Genomic DNA, 20,114 nt, shown 5'->3' with positions numbered 1-20,114 from the left:
CATAAACGAGGATATTGATTAATGATAAAAATGCTGTATATATACTTTCTAGCGAATCGAGGTGTGAAAATAAAATGTATTTTTATTCCATTACGTTTTCAGAATCCGCCGTTCGTGTGTACTCTGCGTGGTCCATAAAGTCATAGCAAACGTTGTCTCCACTCAATTGTATAATAATCACAATTATCTTGATACTTCATCCACTTTTATTTCTCGATCTTAAAAAATTTCATACAACAATTTCCTTACGAGCCAAATGACGTCGTTTCTTCAATGTCTTATGGGGTATACCGTGACAGTTTTACATAGATACGTAGTTTTAGTTATAAAACATTGCTGTACTTATAACTGAGATATCATTATCACGCACATTACGAAGTCTCATTATTTTTGTTGAGCACCGCTCACATTGCCACCAACGTGATTAAATAGCCTGTCCTTGATTATTTGTGCCATTAAACCGTGAATAACCTCAATAGTAGTCTTACAACTGTCTCTAGTAGCCTTTATGAGCTTCTCCACCGTGCTGCGATCATGAGGATCTGTGCCACCTAGGACAAATCCTCTACCTAACGCTACCTCCGATTGTTCCAGCTTGTCAGACAGATCGAAAATCTGCCCTGTAGTGTAGTCCGCGTTCGTCAACAAGCTTGACGAGCTTAAGGTGTTCACCCAGTACTTATTCCACAATGAATCTAGCAGTCGTCTATCCAAGGAGGACTTGAAGTAGGACACTTCTAAAGAGTAATATTGCTTGCAGTGAACACCAAAGTCTTCGATTTTATTCAGGGGTATCGTCTGGTACTCAGACGGTTCCTCATTCGCCGGTTTATACCCCTGCAAATATAATTCATTGTGTGAATTGGTAATAATTATATTTCGTGTGAATTGGTAATAATTATATTTCGCATATTAAAGATTGCATCGATCATAGACGTAGTATCATGGACGCATACAGCCAGAAAAGTAAAGCCAACATGTAGAAAGAGACCATAGACATAATATACATAGACTCCGCATACAGTCAGAAAAGAGAAGCTAATATGTACAACCCCTCTGTTCTCTGTCTCTTTCTGCACAGACAAAGTGTGCAATAAGATTTAAGATTTTTACTTGCCAGTCTAGTCGGGATACTGTTGCGCTCTATAATATTATAGAAACGAGAAATGGATGCATGCACAACAAAAATGACAAAATAGGAAGAAAACTATAGCCTCTCTATTCTAGCTCTCTTTTTAGAGAGCTCTTTCTAGCTCTATTTTAGCTCGCTTTTTATGTTGGCTTCACTTTATTAGACGACAGAACATAGGACATTCGGAGTCCATAAATACTATGTTTAAGGCATCGATTAACTGTGCGTCGATGACTTCATCGACACGATTTTTCGGCGTGACTTCACAAGAACAAGATCGCCAATTTCGGAAAGTAAAACTGTTTTTATTGGATCAGAGTTTGATTCAATTTTTGACTTGAACTTTACTATTTTTAAATTTTTTTTTAATATTACTAGTACATATATGTGATCATTTATTGAAATTCGAGTAAAACTTTTTAACTAAGTCTGATGATTAAAAATATTGTAGCATACTTTGGGGTAAGTTCTGAATGCACCCAAACAAACTTTGCCGGCGGAGATGGTTCTCACGGGATCAATGACGATCGCGACGAACGGTTCTTGAAAGTTTTGATTGAGCATCTGAGTCGACACGTCGATACCTGACAACCAGCATCCATACCCAGGATGACTGTGATACCAGCCGATTGCATTCTCTTGTCTACCAACCTGAGAAATGAAACAGATCACAATAGTCTCTTTTATTATTCTTGCAAAATATTTTTTAACTTATATGTTATCAAAGATAGCAGACTGTATATACTTGCTTAGCTGCTTCTATGTAAGCTGTCATGTATTCATAAGCTTGAGCTTGAGCATTCACTCTGGTTTCAGTTCCTTCTACTGGCAAGGCGAAGGAATCCATCACGATCATTGTATTCGCTGTTACTTTACCGAGCAGGAGGCCCATCACCTCCAATGTTCCACCAGATCGTGCGTGCATGACCATCTTCAGTAAGGCTAGTGCAGATATTTTGATGTCTTTGAAGAAGTGTGGACTAAAAGAGAAAGAACAGAATAAAGTCTATGTTAACGATTCTCTTAATTCCAAATCATTGGTGACTCACTCTTTATCCCATGGCTTGGCAGTTAATATGTCCTGTTGCTCTTTCCTGTCGTATCTGTAAATCTCATCGATTGTGCTGATGGTCTCGACGTTATTCGCCAGTTCCCATGTCTTCTGTGCGATGGTATTCTGGTCCGAAGACGTGCTAGCCATACTTTCAAATAAATTAGCATTATCAGACCCACTCTTCATTTCGATCGATAACGGTTCATTTGTGCTATCTTTGTTTTCAACCGTAAATTCACTAGTATCCATTTCTCCTACTAACAAGCTATTATTATTATCCATCGACAAGAGTACATTATCATACTCCATCTCTTTGGCAAGCGATTAACAATTATGATACAACAGACTAAATAAAAGAGATCCGATTTATTGTAATGTCAGGAGGTGGCTTGTGTGCTTGCTGTGTATAGCGTGACAAATGTAGGCATGTAGGAATTAGATCAGTGCGGCACAAGGTGATTTTAGCGAGTGTAAATAAGCGTAGATTATTATGTATTGTGCTGTTCGGTTCGCTACTAAGAATGTGTTAGAAAACAATACGTTCCCAGGCAAACATAAATCTCTTCAAATTATGTGAGAGGTTAGGATGCTCGAAGGGCATCGAATTGTCAACATCACTCAGTGTAATATTATTGCTAAGTGCATATACTAACTGGACGTTAGTCACTCGTATTTCTCTAAAGTATAATCGCGAATCACGCCTTCGTCAATCACATAGACATAGCTTCGATAAAGCTTTCGGAATATTTCGCGTCTGTTACTTTTTCTGTTACATGGGGTACGTTCGGAAACGTCACTCGGATATAATCGTTGTATTGAAGTGAGAGAGAGATAGGAGAGTGAGATGAAAAGAGAGGGAGAGCAACCGGGTGAGGTTTCCGAACGCACCCTTAACCATATACCAGAAGAGGTTAGGACTTACGAGATGTGACATCTGTTTTTTCAGCTGCACTGATGTAATAAGTTAGAATAACCCCTTGTCCACAACCTTACTTTAATCTTTAAGCCGTAATAAATTGATCAACTACAGTCGATTATTTTAAAAATAATCAACTGTGGTTAGTCAATTTCTTACGGCTTAAGAATTAAAGCAAGGTTGTGGACAAGGGGTAAGACAAATATATTTTATCTCACTTTAACTTGTGGCACCAGTGCAGCAGTGCAGCTGAAAAGATCTGACCATTGTTCTCTGTAACTGAATTAGTGCATATTTTTAGAACTTAAAAAGAAACACAACTGTGACTTGGTGTAAAAAAGAGGGAAAGAGAACTAGTACCTAGGACTAGTTCTCTTTCTGGTAGAACTTGGTACTGTATTTTTCACGCCTTTTTATTGACGCCAAGTTTCATTTTTCTTATACGAGCATCCCGTATAAGTTTAAAAAGCGACAAAGCGCACCTGACGTTCAAATGCACGCCGAGAATACGATCTGATACGACCTCTAGCGATGAATGTCGGAACTCAGTAGCGTTATCGATATATTATCGATGCCAAAGTTATCGATTCTCTCGAAATTTTAATATCGTTCTCGTAATTAAATTATCGATGCAATTCCCGCGAATTATTCACAGTGCCGCGGGCGAGACAACAAACGAACCCCACGAGTGTGCTTTCATTAACTAAATAACATAAAACAATTAACGTACTTGTTGTCGCGATGATTGACCCAACGAGTCCTCCGCCGACGGCTCTCGGCGCACAGCACTTGCGAAAGTGTACAAACGGTAAGAGAACAGACTCATTCGAGGTCAGGACCGTGAACTACATCGAAGCTGGAGGTGTCGAGGACCGGACGTGCCCGAAGTTAGGTTACCTGGGTGTCAGATGTCAAAGGGTCGGGATGTCACTGATGTCGCGAGAGCTGTCAGAGTTGAGACATCGCGCTGAAGATGTCAGGTCTGGAGTGTCAGGGCACGAATTGCACCTCGGCCTCAGTCGGGCTCATACGGCCCTACCGATCACCGTGGCGACGGCGTGTCCTAGCCAAGCGTACTCACAACGTCACGGTGCGTGCAAGCACGTTCGTGTGTGATCCAAATAGTCATTAATAAAGCGTGCGCGCGCGATGGGACGGGCGTTCGTCTGTTGCCGATACTTCCTGGTGTTCGGCGCGATCATCCTCGGAGTAAGTTGACCCGCTCGCGCGATCAGAGGTGCGCCGGCGACGCGACGACAATGGTCGTGAGGGGGACGCGACGACCGGGGTGAAACGGTTCGGGAATGGCTCGCGCCGCAGGTGTCGTTGCACCGCGGTATTCGATCGAGATCTAGCCCGTGATCTATTAATAGGTCTGTCCGCTTCGGTTGCGCTTTCTGCAGCTCTTTGTTTGCCTATTTCTTTCTTTCTTCCGGTGCCTCGGCTCGAGCGAGACAGACAGACAAACAAAGCGTTGCCCTTTTGTGAATCTGCCGATTCACGTCTCTTTGTTTTTTCGGCTCAGCTGTCTGTCCGACGCTTTTTAGCAGATCTTTGCATTTGTTGCACGTCCAAATCGCTTCTGCGATTATGCATAGATTTTATTTCAAACAAGGAAAGCGCAATTAAATCAAACGGAACTACGGTGTCGCGCAGCTACGCCTGCAGCTGCTGAGATCGCTCGTAATCGAGAGTTCGACAATACGACTCTTATTGTGCGTGATATGACGTCGGCGCGTTTGTGTTTTCGAAGTGGAAGCGTTAGTTATGTTCCGCAGAGAAGCTGCTGTTGTAAAATTTGCGAATCTAATTAGTATGCGTTCTTAGATTTGCGTTGTTAAGATTAACCCATAGGCCCGATTCTACCAATGTCGATTGGGCCTTGATCTGAGTTTAAGTCTTTGTTTCAAATAGTTTAAACGCGGTTTAAGGTTTGATTAATGTTTGTGGAATCGGGACTTAGTGGCTCTACATGGATATTTCGAATTCGGACGGTTTCTATTCATAGAAATTTCTCAGCATGTTGAGGGTTCCGACCTGTTCTATTTTTCATTTCAATTCCATTGTTCATTTTTTATTATAAAAAATGCATAATGAAGTACAGGTATTTGTTCTAGAAACTTGAAAGTATATCTGTGAATTTTTATAGATTTTTCGAACCACTTTAAAGATATAATAAAAGGACTCGAAAGATCCATGTAGGGCCACATGTGGTGCCGTTTTTCACATAAGCCACTAAGGGCCGGTTTTTCAACTTGGATTCAAATTTAAACTCTATTCTAACAATGCATTTGTTTTGTTTAAACAGAGTTTAAGTAGAAATCTAAGTTTAAACTATCATTGAAAAAAACCGGCCCCAAAGATTAAAAGTATACGCTAACTCGCGAACTGCACAAGCATCTTTCACTGCTGAATGCGGCCATTGTCGATGGAATAAATTACTACAATCCCGGAAGAATGCAATTAATATTGAGAATGCAATGCTGTCACGTATAAATATACTGGTATAAACGCTGGTTTATACAGTGTATTTTGCGGAAACGCCTTATTGAACATCGAAATGTAGGAACTTTTCTATGAAAAATTTCCCATTAAGGATTATCGATGTCTAGGCATGTAACTATTTTTGGATATTCTTGTTTCGGTTTTTAAATACAAATGTTAATTAGCAGATGTTTCAACTTTCAACATAAAAAATCCTATACATGCTTCGTGAATTGGTTCTTTTACCTTACATCGCCGACACATTTTCTTTCTTGGGAAACATCGTATTTTTAGATTACTTTGAGCTTTGGCTCGTCGTAAAATAGTACGTTCGTCGTTCGATGCATCTTTTTTTTTAATCGCTTACGTAAAAAAACGTGCGGAATTACGTGATGCGCGTTGCGGTTGTTTTCACGTTACGTACCGCCTAATAGAAGATAACGAGAGTTGAAGGAGACATTGTAGCAATTGCGGGGCGACCTAATTAAGACTTTACTCCGCTGCGATTGTGGAAAAATATAATATCATGTGTGCATTCGGATTGCGCGATAGCAACGGTGAAATCGTTTTGTTCGCTCTCCTCTAAGTTTCAATTTGCATCGTACATGCAGCTATGATTCCAGTAATACTTGCTCTTTCATGTTCGTTACTTCATTCGTTACTTGCTTTCATAATACTTCGATGAAAGTCACTTATTTGTAAGATAAATGTCCCAAGATTAAAATTACGATGAAACATCGTGTCGTAATATTAACAGCGTTAGCTTTGAAAACTTCAACATATCGTTTCAGTTGAAAGAGGCGATCACATCTTAGATAATCTTATATTACTCACTGATAGCTCGTTCTATTAATAACAGTTCACATCGTTGAGCTGAGTTGAGTGATATGGCATGTCGACTTCTCGGAACATAAAAACATATGAAAACTCGAGAGCGATTTTTATTCCGGAACTTATTCCCGTCAATGATTTACAGTATGATCAACAAGAGTTTGAAACGAATCGTTCTGAAAACCGATTTTTCAGCGCGGAATTACATTGTCTATAGCATGATCAACATCAAAACAAAACATCAAAAACTGTCAATCGGAATCATGGTGTTTCTAAGATTCAATCTTCGATTCAAAGTCACGTAACTCGCGTCAATATTTTCATTCGCGTTTTTCGCTTTTACTGAGAAAAATATTATTCTACTGTTGGAAAAAGGCGTTTAGTTTCTTCTAAGCAATGATTATTTTTAAAAGAAAAAAATATTTTATCATTAACACATTTATATTAAACGATAAAAGATAAGCAAAATCGGCGAGCATCCCTTTGGTGAAGGTTTTTTGTATAAGGGTCAATCTTTCAATAGAAGTTTAAACTTAGATTTAAGTTAAAACTATTATTTAACTACTATTGAGTTAGAAGCTTAAACTCTGCTTAAAAACATCAAACACATTATTAGTTTAATCTTAATTCTAAGTTTACTATTACTATTGTGATAAATCAACTCTAAAGAAGCTTTTCTTTGTTTTTCCTTTTTTTTTGCAGATCTCCGGGGCGATCGTGAGTATATTTTCCGGTTACTTTATTTATCAGCTGTACGAGTACGCACCTCTCACACCTGACAATGTGTGCGGGTCATCCGGCACTTTGTTGGCGATGGGGGTCATTACCTGTGGCATCGGATGGTTTGCTTTTCAGTTCTTGAATTTTTCCAATAGGGGCCAAGTCATAACCGTAAGTCGATATTTTTCTCCTAGACTCCCATTGATCGTAATTTATTCTGCGGCGACGTAAATGAAATTCTTTTCTCACACATAGTTCGCTGTAGCATTGACGATTATCACGGTGACTGAAATCGGTGTTGGGATTTGGGCTTTGGTGCGACACGAGCAAGTAGATGCCTTGCCAACCGCGCGACTTGAAGAGAACTTTGCTCTCGCGACCACGGATCAGAAATCTACTTGGGACCACATGCAGGCAAAGGTGAACATTCCATTGGCACAAATTTACCGTGAATTATACTTTACAAAGCCCTTAGAGCTGTAAATTGTATTTCGATAAACGCGACAGTAAAGCGCGCATAATAAAGTGAATAAAAACGCGACACATTTGCAACGAGATGAGACTGTAAATTGAACTGGAAATCCGATTGAGATTCCGATTGAAAATGTGTAATTGCAGCTACACTGCTGCGGACTAGATGGGCCTGCTGATTACCGCGGCCAGGACTCGATTCCTTGGTCGTGCTGCAATACAACCTTGGTGAACGATAATATCACCGAGGCTGCCTGCACGAATATTTATAAGCGCGGATGTCAGCACGTAGTGATAAATCATATCAGGTCGATTCTCCTGCACGTTTTCCTGCTGGCGTTGTGTTCCGTGCTGTTACAGGTGAGTGATCTCATCTTCCGGATAGAGTTTCGTTTGTAAAGTGAGACTAAATACGTGCCGATAAATTACAGATCTCCTTCATATTGTGTATATGCTGCTATACCAAAATCTACAAGAAGAAGATGGAGAAGAGATCACAATCAGAGGTCGGCAAACATGTGAGCGAACCAGATACGAAAGACAATCTTCTAGCGCGCCGATCAAAACACCTGAACAACGCCGACGACTCCTAGCCAACGCTGCGAAGCGTGAACGATGGGAGTGTACGTCACTTCAGGACGTTGCGTCACTGTGATATGCGGAGTACATTTCGCGTAGTGACAATATCGACGGTGTATACACATACGGGCGATATTGACCTTGCTTCTGCGATACAGTGCGATCCGGGTAGGTTGAAAAGTGTCCCAACGACGGATTTTTCAGCAAATTTCGAGCCGATCTTACCTCCAGAGCTACCAAAACACTCACGATATTAAACGTGGAATCATTTGATAAATAAATCTCGATTAAGATGTTCGATAAGATAGGGCCAATCGAGAGAACAATTCTTTTTTTTTGTAACCTGAGATAGACGCGTTTTTTGAAGAAGTGCCTTTTATTTTTCGTTACGATTGAATCTTCTCCTTCAGGGAAACTGTACTGAGAAAAAACACTTGAAAATTTATCTGTGGGATGTAAGGTTTATTTTCACGAAATAAACTTTTACTCACAAATAAATTTACAAGTATTTTTTTCAGTGTAGGTCGGAAACTTGCTCTTCGAAGAATCTATTTTTGAAATATTTTTCAACAGATATGTCTTGGACGCTCTGTAAAAAGATAAGAGCGATAGCGTTTCCGAGAAATGCTAAAACCGTGTTCGCACCTAGATTTGTACTGCCGTATCGTTAGTACCTCGTAGATTTCTATTTCGAGAAACGAGAGCGTTTTCTTTTGTCCCCTTAATACAGTTTTATATTTATTTTTACAGCAACCTCACGAAAGTTGCATTTTTTTCCGAGAGAAAGTCGTCTTGTTGCCACAGAACAACGACTTACAACTGCAGGTGACAAAGCGATTTTCAGAAATAAAACGCCTTAACATTCATGAGGCTTTTCGTTGATCGAAGTTGTTTTAAACGATATAATTAGCGGCGACACTCTTACTTGTATAAAATTAAGCAGAGAACTCTGTCTTAAATTCTACTATGAATCATAGATCGTTTAAAGCAAGCTTCAGTTTGTACTTAAGACTTTTTGTTGGTGCAGCTAATAGTCAATAATTAAGCAATAAAGTGCACAGTGCAATGCTTTAAATCAATGGCACAAACTAACTAATAAGGAGCATCCGTTACACATGCGTCATTCTCATATCTTGCACTATCTAAAAAAAACACTCGAATGACTTTAGATAAGTAGACTAATTACAAGGTATTAATCCATTTTTAATGGAAACATAGTGTAACTGTTATCACGGCTGTAGCTTTTTTTTTGTTTTAGTTGATCCTTTTGTTTGCATTTGCAAACATTCGCCGGCGATTTTTTATTCCCAGTATTAAGTGAGGTGCATAAATCTTTCGTTATGGACCGTATGTGGAAAAAGACTAGTGTGAGTCGTGTGTGTATGATACCAAGAATGAAAGTTATTTTGTATGAAGAACAGGTGTGCGTTTGACCTTATGAATATCTTTTTTTTACGACAGAAGAATGTTGAAATATAATCTTAAATTTTAATTTTAGTTTTGTGTGACAATATTTAACGATTTTCCATTGTTAAATAAGATAGAAAAGAATGAAAATTTGGATATAACAAAATATAGCATTTGCAAAATACACACCTATTGTTCGCAGAAGTAATTTTTCTAAATCCAAGCATTTGGGAGAAAGACTTCCTCAGAAGCTGTATTTAAATAATTTCTGATGTATTTTATCTACAATATATGTCTTGCAAGGGTCAATCAAATCTGAGCACATTTTTGTTGAGATGTTATGCTATGCATCGTTTGGCTGATTCTGAATTCCCATCGCATCATATCCGTCCAATTGAATCCTTTCGTCTGTGAAAAGCGTTTGCAGAAGTATTGTACGATTAGTACGAAGTATTGTACTTCTCTATAAGTCCCGTTTTCTTTCACAAAACATGACAAAGCATAACTAAATTGAATTCATAAGACTTGTTAGTCATATTCTCAATAATACCAAACTCAGACAGATATATCGCCGGTAGATAAGATTAACGGATTGGATCGTTAATGTTATAGAATTCAAAGTAATCAAACAAAAGATCGATCGAGAGAATTCTGAGTAAAGTCCGATATCGCGCTGCAAAACTTCAGACTGCCGAATCGTTGATAAGTCTCGCAATTTGACGATCACTGAACTTTTTCTCATCTGCAATTCGTCTTCTGTGATCTGAGCTAAGAGAAGAGATATAGGCCGTTGTCCGAAAAGCGCTCACAATGCTGAGAGCGTAAACACTGTTCCGAAATCATTAGCGCGCTTAAGCACTGCTCATTTCGGAACGCACTCTCTGTGTGCTGCATACGATATCTTAAGAAAATTAAAGACACTGACAAGTCATCGAGTACAGACAAAAGTGAGAATATTCCATATTTCTTCACATTGCTTTTGGTTTCGTTTTTCATATTCACTTTTTACCAATTCGATCAAAAAGGTTGCATCTGTAGGAATTACGTTGCAGAAAATTAATTACAAGATAGTTTATGTAACATAAATTTTACTAAAAAGTCTAAGATCACAAATATAACCTCTCACGAAGTGCTTTTTTTTTTCTTATCTACTGCAGCTTTTTTTTCTTATCTCCGATGTTACTTTTAAAATTATTGTTTCTTTTGTATCTTCTAAATATACGGGTAATTCCTCCAAATCTTCTGTAGCCATTTTTATTGTAGTATACTTACTTCAATCAGCGAAAATATTTACATATGTACACCATTTAAAAACTTGCTACTTTTTCCGCGCTTGTTACGTCAGTGCACACAGTGCTTCACCTTCCGACCATGAGCATGAAAACTATGACGTCACTTCGAGTGAACTTGCTTAAACCAATTCGGAACGCATAAGAGCGCGCTAATAATGCTGTGAGCGTTTTTCGGACCGCGGCCATATTCTATTGTTTGCCGAGCGGGACTTCTCAGTGCGAATTTGGTAACGTGAAGATTAAGGTTATGACCTTCATTTATATTTCTAACAAGAACTCGTACTCGTTATCGCATGGCAACGCTTGCGAGAGATTCTTGCGAGAGTTGAGCAACTTCAGGAGAACAGAAGATCTCACTTTTGTTGTGCGATCGCGGTAGATTACACGCATCGAGAGATATGCGAACACGAACACAAACGCCGCTTCGGTTCGCCGAATGCTCACGCTACCTGAAGTGCGTCACCTTACCGCGAATCACGCTCCGCCCTTTCTCGGGCGTCTTCGGACGGACTCGGCTAACGTTGGCTGTCGTGGCGCCGTGCGAGCGCCGCTATTGAATTGAATCAGTTAAATTCGTGCCGCGGATCGTGTCGTGACGTGCAGTGCTGTGTCGCGAGTCCGTCCCAACGTGAGCAGCTCGCCCGATCTTCGTCCTTCTGTCGCAGCAGAGTACTTTGTCATCGCCGCCGCCGTACTATCTAATCGACAAGCAAGATGGGGTGCGGAATGGGAATGATCAAATACCTGCTCTTCATATTCAACTTCATCTTCGCGGTGAGTCTCTCCATCTCTCTCTTTCCCCCCGAACGAAATGCGCGCGCGATCGCATGAATGTGCGTCCTGCCGTGTCGTGTCCCACGTTCAATGACGAACGCGAGAATGCTGCCTTTTCGACGCTGATGTCGCTCTCGGTGAAAAGTTGAACGATCGCATTTGAGGCCGGGAACGGTGTTGCGGCTCGGTCGCGTCCTTATCAAACAACATAGCCACCGTCGCTCTCTGTCAGATTCCGAATTCCGTTCGTCCAAACTCAACGTGGCTATAGTTCTCTGAGACTGTTCGCCGCGGGAGAATCGCTGCTCAAATGTTCAATGTGGGACACGCGAGAGCGGGATAGGGATTTGGCTCGCGGCCGTGCGAGAGGAATGCGAGGCGCAATAAACGGCTGACTTGTCCGGCACGAAAATGGCGAGATGAGAGGGTCAAAAGATGGCGTCGCGTCCCGCCGTTAAACTCGCGCCGAAAATACGGCGTCCCCCCGGCTGTTGTTTATAGCGTGCAGCTTTCGCGGAATCTGTTTACCGGCTCGCGTTCCGCGAACTCTACTGCGCGTTGCTTAATCCCGCGTTGCTCGTTTCGTCCTTGAATTGCGGATCGCGGAGATTGTCCTGCGCCGCGCGGCATTGCTCGCAATTGTAGTCGCGTGATCGTTGCAATTTTTGCGAGCGCCTCATTGTAGATTTTTCGATGCTGCCTACGCGCGTCGAGCGGATGAGATCAGCCGATTGCGTTCTCGGTGGAATAATAGTCGCTGTTCTCGGCGGACGAGAGGTGTCGCGCTGAAACTGCGATCTAGACCCAGTTCCACAACCTCTAGTTAACTGACCGGTTATTCCATTGGACTTGACCAATCGCATTTAGCATTAAGAAGAGTTAATCAGAATAAACCAATCACTGTTGAGACTTAATCGGTAGTTAAAGTTAAAGGTTGTGGAACTTGTCCTTAATGCATGATAAACTTTTAACTTTTCATTTGACACCATTTTTGTCACTCGCGATCGTCGACCGCCACGGAAATGCGGCCTCCGAAATAAGGAAGCCCGCGCACGCGGGTTTCCGCACGCTTTTACATGTTTCCGCAGCCCGAGTCGAAATTTTCATTCTTTCGACTTCAGTATTCCATTTAATGTCTATTTCGATACTCTGAAATGCCAAGTGGGATCTATTTCCATATGTGTTACATATACACTGATCCTTCGGAATGTACAGATGTTAGGAAACTGGAAAGAGTAGGGCTAAAATTTCGACTCGGGAGGGCCGATTTTTCGATAATAATTTGAATTTGGATTTTAGTTTAAACTCGGCTCCAACATAATGTGTTTGTGTGATATGTGCTTGAAGTTTAAATCCATGAAACTGCTATCGAAGAGTCGGCCCTCAGGGCTGATTTTTCAACAGTGGCTTGAACTTGGATCTAAGTTTAAACTCTATTTAGCTACGTTAAACACACATATGATTAGAATGGAGTTTAAATTGAAATTTACGTGTAAACTGCTATTGGAAAGTCGATCCCCTAATGTAGCTTCCTTTTATCCAAGCTTCCAATTATCTAAGCATCCTCTTATGCGGTTAATTAATAAAGTGGGCTTTTTGTGACTAATGACGGAATTTGGTTTTCCCCGTGTCAACGATGAGCAGTATCATAATTATGAGTCATTTTTTTTCGATATATATAAACGTCCGTCGTGGTCGTGGTCGACTGACTCACACCTTGTCGATAAGAAAAAGCCAAGGCCGAAGAATTTGCAGAACCGTGTAAACGTCGTAAATTAAAGCGTCACGCATTTCTCGTGTCACCTTTTCGATCGCGAGTATTGATTCATCGTCGATATTCGTAACCTGATATTTCAGTTGCAACGGTAATTGCCGCGTTGCGAAAAGGCAATTACGATAAATGAGTCGGAGCGTTCAGCAACATACACTCCGCGCCCGATAGATCGAAAATAGATCGCCTTTATTCTCTGCGTCGAAATAACCATGACGGAATAACTCGGTAACTTTCTTCATCGTGAATGAATAGTTAATGCGACTAGTTAGTCGTTATCAATGTACAGCCTACGTTATAGTTATCGTAAGGTCACTCAATTACTGCACCCACAATGCTATCGCAATACAATCGTCATGTGTCGCAAGTGGTTGCACACAGGATGGTTCGCGGTTATGGCTTACCCCTTGCTTTAATTCTTAAGCCATAAGAAATTGACCAACCACAGTTGATTATTTTTAAAATAATCTGTGGTTGATCAATTTATTACGACTGTAGTTGGCTTAAAGATTAAAGCAAGATTGTGGACAAGGGGCTAGTGGCACACAGAAAAACTTAAGCAGTAAAACAATTGACCAATCACAGTCGTTGATTCGTGGACCATAAGAAAAATCAGCGACTATGATTGTTCAATTTGCTTACCGCTTACATCTTACTGCTTAAGTTTTTTTGTGTGCCATGGCCCTTATCCCCGTCTGCTCCTATCGTGCCCTCTTGAGAAAGCGTAAATGTAAATGTCATAAAACGCGCGATGAGATTTCTTCTTCGTGCGATCCGTTCGAGGGGGAAGTTGAAAACATATTTTTATTATATACATACGCGTAGTACAAAGAGCGGGTGATAACCTCAGTTCACCCTGTACATGATATTTCAGAGGGGTATTATTAGCGACTTTTTAAACTTGTTCAGCTTGTTCTGCAGAATACACATCTTATTTACACAAGAAAGATTTTTACATTATTTTTATTGTCTATTTTACACGGAGGAAGAAATACTCGAAAATTTATCTATTTATCTGGACTATAGAGTTTATTTCACATAAGTAAACTTCATATCTCACAGATAAATTTTCAAGTATTTTTTAGATTCTCTATTATCAATTTACCTTGTCACTATCATCGTTGGAAATTGAGATTGTTTTTCTAATCGCACGAAAAGTTTGATTGGATTAATCAGAAATTGATTCATCCAACTAGACTTTTTCCGTGTGGTATAGCAACTTTAACACTAATATATGAATGACGTAATCGGGGAAGTCGCCCACACGAAACAATAAGAAGAAACTGTGCAAGGGTCGCGGGTGATTTTGCTTCTACTTCTTTACTGTCACTTTTTCCAGTTGGTTTGCTTACTACACGGCTGGTCACAATGGCTGTTTCTTTTACGACTCAAGGTCCCTCGCGTTCGCTCCCCTTCGACGTCATACTCGTCGCGCATTGAATTCCGCCTCGTACGGTCGCGGAACTCGTCCTCTCGTTGGAGGACAAAGGAAGTCGTTGCGTAAGAGACACCGTCATCCCGAATAGTTCCTTCATCCGAAAGTCGATATGCGAACAGGATCAACGGCGCCCAGAGCCACCGAATGCATTGTCGTAAAAGATACGTCTCTCGATGAGAAAAAGAGGAGAGGAAGAAGAAGAAAAAGAGGAATGACGTCTTGAAAGAATAAAACAAATATGACTACGCGTTTTGCGTCGTCGTTGGAAACCTACTTTTCACGCGCAGTTTGCTCGCAGTCGCGCTGTTTTTCTTTTGTCCTCTCGGTTTACAGAGAAAATCTGAAACGGCCTTGCCGAGTGAACCATTCAGTACGACATTAGAACAATGCTAAACATATTATCGTAAGATATTCGACGTCCAACAAAATGCATTATTCGACGCACGTGGTCGCGATGAACTCATAGCTGCGCGTAATTTCGTTATGACTAATTATTATTTTAGTACGCCCATCGCCTGCGTAAATCAAGGTGATGATAAGAAAGATACATCGGTCCAAATATTAAAATATTCAATAAAACAGCCAATTATTGATCTCCCTTTTATTTGAATCTCTCTCCAAATACTACTTTGATTACACCCCCCCCTCCACAGAGAGAGAGAGAGAGAGAGAGAGAGATTCAAATAAATTTGCTATTAGTATGAACACCGAATATTTTTTATTTCTTACACTTTTTTTACTCAGTACAATAGTTACAATAAAGATGTGCATATATATATATATATATATATATATATATATATATATATATATATAAAAGTAGAACAAACAAATCCTCTTATAAAAAGCTAAAATTTTAAGAGAATGTATAATTCCCTATTTGAAAAAAAAAAAAACAATTTTTTCTGCTGAACGCAGTCATTGAGAGCAAGCTACAAATTTACCTGCAATGCTGGTCACATAAAAAATCGGGTTTTTTTTTTCTAGAATATCAATGACTAAGAGAATGTCAACAATTGGATGTTTCATCCCACGCTAATTTTCGGATTTCTATCGCCAACGCTTAAATACGCGTAGTTTGTATTAATTACGCACCCATTATTTATCAGCCGCTAGATGGACAAGCGATCGTCGTTTCAGATGTAAACCGGACACCTATACGGGGTGGCTAAAATTAGTAGGTGCGCAGCGGGCGATCTCTCTTGTTGCTCGCTCGCTGTGCAGCGTTTCAATGTCGTGTTCAACTTCGACGGGGAAAATACACTCTGCGAAGAAAAACATATCTTCTCTGTCTTGCGAGATATTCCTATTATCGTGACGTAAAAGGAGGGAACGCGTATCGACTACGCGAAATTTTCCACGAATTAAAAACGGATGAAATGGATATGCCGAAGATAATTGGCCATAATTGGCCACACAAGAATGATTGTCCAATTATGTGATTTTTGAGTTTTTCTTTTTTTTTACCACAATGGGTAGTTCATACGTCTTTCTATATAAAAAAGATTCAAGTCTCATAGACCCTTAGATAACTTTTATTTTTGCTAGATGCGCCCTTTTTACCTAATTTTTTAAACTTAACCCAGGGTTTAATCCAAGGTTAAATTTATCAATGACTATCTTTAAAGAGAAAAAAATTGCTTGACTTGCAAAGAATCTCAGTGCTACTTGTGCTTTTTCATTTATATATCAAATTTTTGTCTTCATTTTTCTCGAAACGTATGGATTGAATCGTTCTTGCCTAACTACGGAATAATTAACTGAAAATTTTATCTTATCAGAGACATATTTCCGGAGTTACTTCCGTCCTGTCACTGGTATCCGTGAGACGAGAGTTTCGTCGATTTTTCACGGAGGTCAACTCGTTATCTCGTTTTCCAAACGGTTGCGTTCCTCAATCGTATGGCGGTTTCTTTACGACAATCTTGTATCCTCATGTCGCTCGTAAAAACGTCAGACTGCATAACGTTGTGAGAGGGACAGAGTCACCGTTCTGCAAATATCCTTGAGAGCAGTCCCTCAATGTCATCTCGCATTCTCGCATGCGTCGCTGACATCTCGTCGCGAATTAATTTTCGCGAGCGTGCAATTTATTTTCTCTAGGATGCACCATTGTGATTTGCTTCGTTTTAATTGGCGGCCGAAGTCATGATAAATAATGGTCATGATGTCGGATCACACAGTCGTGCGATGTATGATTTCACATATTGGCGTGAAATGTTGCGACGCGCGCGACTTGTTTCCAAACTTCGTCGCGCCTCTGACGCTCGGCGAATGACCAGCAATGATACCGCGTTTTATCTACAAATTACTTGAAACCGACACTCACTTACTGTCGTTAGCATTAATGGGATGACTAAATGACTAAATGAATATTTATCGCCTCGTTCCGTACTTGTAAACGATATATATTTCCCACTGTATAAAAGAGAACCCAATTCCGTTTCCTTTGCTTTTCTGTGCTGTTCTAATTACAGTCAGTGTCAAGTGAGGGAAATAATTTTAGCGTCGTGAGCCAACGCAAAATGCACTTGGCTAACGTGACACGTGCATGTAATTATATTCCCATCACGTTATTAAAAACGATTATTAACCTAATAGGATATCGTGCGCTCAAATAATTTTTAATCAAGTCAAGTAACCGAAACTCTTCACTTTAATTAAGGCCCGTATTAATAGTCATTACTTGAAAAACTCGCGTCTCAGGTGACATACTCAGCTTTTAATTCAGAGTTAGATGAGAGTTTGTCAATTAAATCACGACTATGGATATAAATGTCACATTTATCATAATTTAACTGAAAAACTTGAATCTTTTTATGTGGACATGTTCGACGATAACAATTGCATGTTCTTTTGAACGACTTGTCGTTCTTGACACGAATAACATTCATAAAAAGAAACGGTACAACTGGCGGGTTGTCATTGACGGGTCGGTGTTTCATCATTTCTCGGAATCCTCGTTGTATCCTTCTCCTCTCGTACGCGTAATTGCGACGTGTCGCGTGTATTTATTTGTCAAAAGCGACCCTCGGAGAAGCCGTCGTTTCCGTTATCACTTATCTTTATTTTCTGTAGACTGGTTACGCAACCTTGTGCAATGTAACCACATATACTGGGTGTGTTGGAGAGAGCGTACCGAATACAATTTTATTTCTGCAACTTTTAGGCGCGAACGCGCCTTTCTTAAGCGAAAGTACGAAGCGGGAATGAAATAACACGTAAATCGGGACAATCGCCGTAGTGATCGATGGTGATGTGAATTAAACGAACAAATAAATTGCGTAGAACTACACGGAAAAAAGATTCGGTTGAATTAACCAAATATCTGGTCGAATATGAACGATCCAGAAATTCCGATTGAAGTAACCCGAGTTCTGTTTAAGTTAACCAAAACTTTTATTAACTTAAACAGAATTCGAGTTACTTCAATCGAAATTTCTGGATCGTTTATATTCGACCAGATATTTGGTTAATTCAACCAAACCTTTTTTCCGTGCAGAATAAATCGGTTTAGAGAAAATTCTCGTCGAGATTCTTTAGTTTCGCATGAAAATTAGAATTCTAACTTTCGCGAAAAAACAAATGTAATAATATTGCTCCTGTGTAATAATATTGTAGCTCTTATATTAGATATCGCGCATCGACTTGTCAAGTTATCGTGACACGCTTATCATTTTTGATTGATGATTACGACGAAATGTTATCTCAGCAATCGTTTGTCCTGAGAAGGATAGAGATTACGTCGTTTCGAGAGCAAAATTTCCACTGGCGACATGGAGGACTATCAGTGCATTATCTGTTCAATTCGTTCTAATTCAATTCGTAGCATAGATTTTACTTTTTAGGTTATATTAGAAAACAAATATTTTCTTATTTTCACAGTACGATGTTTAATACACGGTTAATCTATCAAATTACGAACGAATATTCTGCTTCAAGTAAACAATTTTTTTTATTGAAAAAAGAAAAGGAAAAAAGAATAATTTCCGATTAATAGTTTGTTATAAGAGAAGAGAAATATTCTTGCATTAAAAAATTTCGCTTAGAACATGGAATTGCAAGAATTAAAAGTTTTCGTTTGAACTGTGGGATCATTCGATCACGTAACACTTTTTTCAACTTTCAACGTTGGTTTTTTTAGCTTTAAAAGATATATCATCTTTTTTAATTACACGTAAACATTTTTTCCGGCTCGGTATAATAGCTATTTTTAATGCCAGTGACAAGACAGACTTATTGACTGGAAAGGGATTTTGAGAACGACTGAACGATTAAGACGCGGCAATTACGTGATTTTCCTCACATTATCTGTTCCCCGGAATGGCGGTTTCCGGCTGGAATCAGACTTGTCCGCAATTATTCGTGTGATTTTCTTGCTTCTGTCGTCGTATATTTCGCGATTTACATTCCGATTCGCTGTATCAGTATTAAGATATGTCAAAGACCCCTTGATTGGCAAGCTGAATTCGCGAAAGTGTTTAAACTGGTAAAAAATGGAAAAAATTTTTCAGAAGTTAAGCAATATCAATAAAATTTTGTGTCTAAAGGTCACTGTTTACGAATATAAAGGTAACATTTTTCAAATTCAAAAGGGTCGATTCTCTAATTATTATTTTTATATTTAAAATTCAGAATTGAATAGAATGATCTCAAAAACTCTATGGTACATTTAAATATTTTTGTAAAACTTTTACATTTTTTCAAATCTAAGTCGGCTATGTTACATCTACCATTTAGAATTTTAAAATTCACACACTCTATCGAAATAGAGTTACCCTAAAACTTGAATACCCAATTGTACATATATTGAATTACCAGAAGCATCAAAACGCAGTGTTGTGTTTCGCTAGTTAAGGGGTTAAGCACTGACTGCAGTTTTCATCTTCTATTCTTTCCAATGACTATCGAGTCTATGATGTCGTCAGGGCTTTCCTGGTGTATCATTTCCCGCAATTATCGTAACACGCGCGAGGCGTGACACGCATACTATAGTGCCTGTATGAAGTTAGCCTCCCACTTTTCAAATTTATTAATTTTGACAGTTGTGCTGATTTGTGCTAGGTTTGTGCTACATTGTGCTCGAATTATAAATTTTTAATACGAAAAATGAGCGAGAAAAATGGAAAAAACCGTTTTTTTGATAGCCCCCCACTTTTTGATTTTATAAATTTTTTTTATTGTGCTAGGTTGTGCTAAGTTGTGCTAACATTGTGCTAAAGTATTATCTTCGAAAAATAATCAT

At 39.5% G+C, this 20,114-nt stretch overlaps 3 protein-coding genes across 10 annotated transcripts in view; 2 read left to right on the top strand and 1 right to left on the bottom strand.

Annotated features, from left to right (window-relative positions):
• Positions 1-186: 186 nt before the first annotated feature.
• On the bottom strand, positions 187-3,980 carry LOC116844275 (COP9 signalosome complex subunit 5). Of its 5 annotated transcripts, none has more exons than XM_032815619.1 (5): positions 3,109-3,182; positions 2,182-2,334; positions 1,878-2,112; positions 1,589-1,783; positions 187-837 (listed from the first exon to the last, which is right to left on the bottom strand). In XM_032815619.1, the coding sequence occupies exons 2-5, from the start codon at positions 2,331-2,333 to the stop codon at positions 385-387; spliced, it is 1,035 nt and encodes a 344-aa protein (XP_032671510.1). In that variant the 5' UTR covers position 2,334; positions 3,109-3,182; the 3' UTR covers positions 187-384. The 5 variants fall into 5 exon arrangements, with proteins under 5 accessions (XP_032671510.1, XP_032671519.1, XP_032671500.1 ...); XM_032815628.1 differs by lacking the exon at positions 3,109-3,182 and adding an exon at positions 3,833-3,980 and having other exon boundaries at positions 189-837; XM_032815609.1 differs by lacking the exon at positions 3,109-3,182 and adding an exon at positions 2,840-2,988 and having other exon boundaries at positions 189-837.
• Positions 2,968-9,913, top strand: LOC116844290 (tetraspanin-3-like). 3 transcript variants are annotated; one of them, XM_032815652.1, is made up of 5 exons: positions 2,968-3,096; positions 7,120-7,308; positions 7,393-7,557; positions 7,756-7,968; positions 8,040-9,913. In XM_032815652.1, exons 1-5 carry the CDS (start codon positions 3,031-3,033, stop codon positions 8,199-8,201), a joined length of 795 nt encoding a protein of 264 aa, XP_032671543.1. In that variant the 5' UTR covers positions 2,968-3,030; the 3' UTR covers positions 8,202-9,913. The 3 variants fall into 3 exon arrangements, with proteins under 3 accessions (XP_032671543.1, XP_032671534.1, XP_032671554.1); XM_032815643.1 differs by lacking the exon at positions 2,968-3,096 and adding an exon at positions 4,044-4,192; XM_032815663.1 differs by lacking the exon at positions 2,968-3,096 and adding an exon at positions 4,101-4,311.
• Positions 9,914-11,446: 1,533 nt separating this feature from the next.
• Positions 11,447-20,114, top strand: part of LOC116844308 (CD63 antigen-like) — a 28,924-nt gene continuing 20,256 nt past the window's right edge. For both annotated transcript variants that reach the window (XM_032815709.1, XM_032815700.1), the window contains exon 1: positions 11,447-11,660. In XM_032815709.1, coding sequence (XP_032671600.1) covers positions 11,601-11,660 — 60 coding nt within the window. In that variant the 5' untranslated portion in view covers positions 11,447-11,600. The remainder of the gene's footprint in view (positions 11,661-20,114) is intronic.

This window comes from Odontomachus brunneus, unplaced genomic scaffold, assembly GCF_010583005.1.
Source record: "Odontomachus brunneus isolate Ranch 3 - 2012 unplaced genomic scaffold, Obru_v1 Obru_scaffold_003, whole genome shotgun sequence".
In the NCBI taxonomy this organism is placed as follows: Eukaryota; Metazoa; Arthropoda; class Insecta; order Hymenoptera; family Formicidae; genus Odontomachus; species Odontomachus brunneus.
This window is presented reverse-complemented; position numbering and strand designations above follow the sequence as displayed.

Bases quoted from the DNA above. Each gene is read 5' to 3' on its own strand.
- LOC116844275 (XM_032815592.1), bottom strand. From the start codon at position 2,495: ATGGAGTATGATAATGTACTCTTGTCGATGGATAATAATAATAGCTTG. The intron at 2,113-2,181 runs GTGAGTCACCAA...TTTCTCTTTTAG, and splicing joins GCCAAGCCATGGGATAAAGA to TCCACACTTCTTCAAAGACA. The intron at 1,784-1,877 runs GTATATACAGTC...TTCATTTCTCAG, and splicing joins ACATAGAAGCAGCTAAGCAA to GTTGGTAGACAAGAGAATGC.
- LOC116844290 (XM_032815643.1), top strand. From the start codon at position 4,076: ATGTCAGGTCTGGAGTGTCAGGGCACGAATTGCACCTCGGCCTCAGTC. The intron at 7,558-7,755 runs GTGAACATTCCA...GTGTAATTGCAG, and splicing joins GGGACCACATGCAGGCAAAG to CTACACTGCTGCGGACTAGA. The intron at 7,969-8,039 runs GTGAGTGATCTC...GATAAATTACAG, and splicing joins TGTGTTCCGTGCTGTTACAG to ATCTCCTTCATATTGTGTAT.